Genomic DNA, 1,602 nt, shown 5'->3' on the forward strand with positions numbered 1-1,602 from the left:
TAGTCTAGTCTATAGTCTAGTCTAGTCTATAGTCTAGTCTATAGTCTAGTCTATAGTCTAGTCTATAGTCTAGTCTATAGTATAGTCTATAATCTAGTCTATAGTCTATTCTGTATTCTAGTCTATAGTCTAGTCTATAGTCTAGTCTATAGTATAGTAAATAGTCTAGTCTACAGTCTATAGTCTAGTCTATAGTCTAGTCAATAGTCTAGTCTATAGTGTAGTCTATAGTCTAGTCTGTAGTCTAGTCTATCAGATTTAAAACAAACCCGTTATAAGTCTCTAAGAGAAGTTTAATACAAATGGACAGCTCAATCCACTGAAATAAAATTGTAATAAATATTTTTCTCTTTTTTTAGATTCGGTTTCAATGATAATAGTGAATCAACGAAAGATCCCGAAGACGAGGTCAATGAATATCTGATGAGAGCCATAGATGCTCGCAGTATTGATCATTTAAGATCAGAACATTGTAAATCAATACTATTATCCTTTAAGGATAACTCACTAGAAAGAAAGGTAAATTTTAATAAAAATTTTTAAAACTTATTTATATAAAAACCGAATGGAATTTTTATTAACTCAGTTTATTATTAAATCCATTGGATATTTCTATACTTTTAATTAATATTTACAATAAAACACTTCAAAAATCATATCCATTAAATTTCTTCACTTCCAGTATGTTACCGAACCAGATCGCATGTTGAGCGTGTATTTTAATTGTAGTTTTATTGTTTTAATTGGCACCACTGTTATACGCCTGTGTGTCTTTCAGAGGTAAGTTTTATGAATGGTTGCTGCTGCCCCTCATTCCTTAAATTGTTTTTAGAAACTTTGAATATTTTAGAATTTTCACAATTTCTAAAATGTTATACTTTCATCTTCCTACGATGAACTTCATGTTTATTATTGTTTTGTGTTTTTACAGCAATGTTTATACAGTAGGTATTTCCTGTTTAGCTGTGGCTGTTATGTTTCTGATATCCTTGGTGGTGGCATGTCATGATCTCAATGTCAAAGTAAGTTTGATATAGAACATATACTCCCATACATACGCACATACATATTCATCTATGAATGTATCAACAAATATTAAACTAAAAATAAATGAAAATAGAAAACTTTGGTCATGGGTACTCTAGTATGAAGTTAATGTTTTTTTTTACGCTGTCATAAAAACAATAAACTTTATAGTTTTATGGCCTGACAGTTTGTATGAGTTTTGATGTTTTCAGTTTATTTTCTGTTAATTATTTATGAGACTTTTTGGGAGTTGATCGAGTTTGGTTTGTGTTATTTTCAAATTTAAATTAAAAAGTCGGAATCCATTTGTTAATTTGATGTTGAGTTTAACGTTAAAACTGTAATACTGGTTTTCTGAATGATTATGATAGAGTAGGGTAGTGTTAGAGTACAGTCCAGAGTCTAGTTTAGATTTTGCAATACTCCTATAATCTTCTTTAGGGTGTGAGTCTTTATTAGAGAGTTGTCTAACTAACTAACTTACTAACTAACTAACTAACTAACTAACTAACTAACTAACTAACTAACTAACTAACTAAGTAACTAACTAACTAACTAACTAACTAACTAACTAAC

The 1,602-nt window shown here is 29.3% G+C and overlaps 1 protein-coding gene across 1 annotated transcript in view; it reads left to right on the forward strand.

The window, feature by feature from the left end:
* Positions 1 to 1,602, forward strand: part of LOC111678511 — a 71,022-nt gene that overhangs the window by 49,648 nt on the left and 19,772 nt on the right. Inside the window, exons 13-15 of the mRNA XM_046952560.1 lie at positions 360 to 519; positions 683 to 780; positions 932 to 1,022. Of these exons, the coding sequence (XP_046808516.1) occupies positions 360 to 519; positions 683 to 780; positions 932 to 1,022 (349 nt within the window). The remainder of the gene's footprint in view (positions 1 to 359; positions 520 to 682; positions 781 to 931; positions 1,023 to 1,602) is intronic.

This window comes from Lucilia cuprina, chromosome 5 (genome assembly GCF_022045245.1).
Source record: "Lucilia cuprina isolate Lc7/37 chromosome 5, ASM2204524v1, whole genome shotgun sequence".
Taxonomy (NCBI): domain Eukaryota; kingdom Metazoa; phylum Arthropoda; class Insecta; order Diptera; family Calliphoridae; genus Lucilia; species Lucilia cuprina.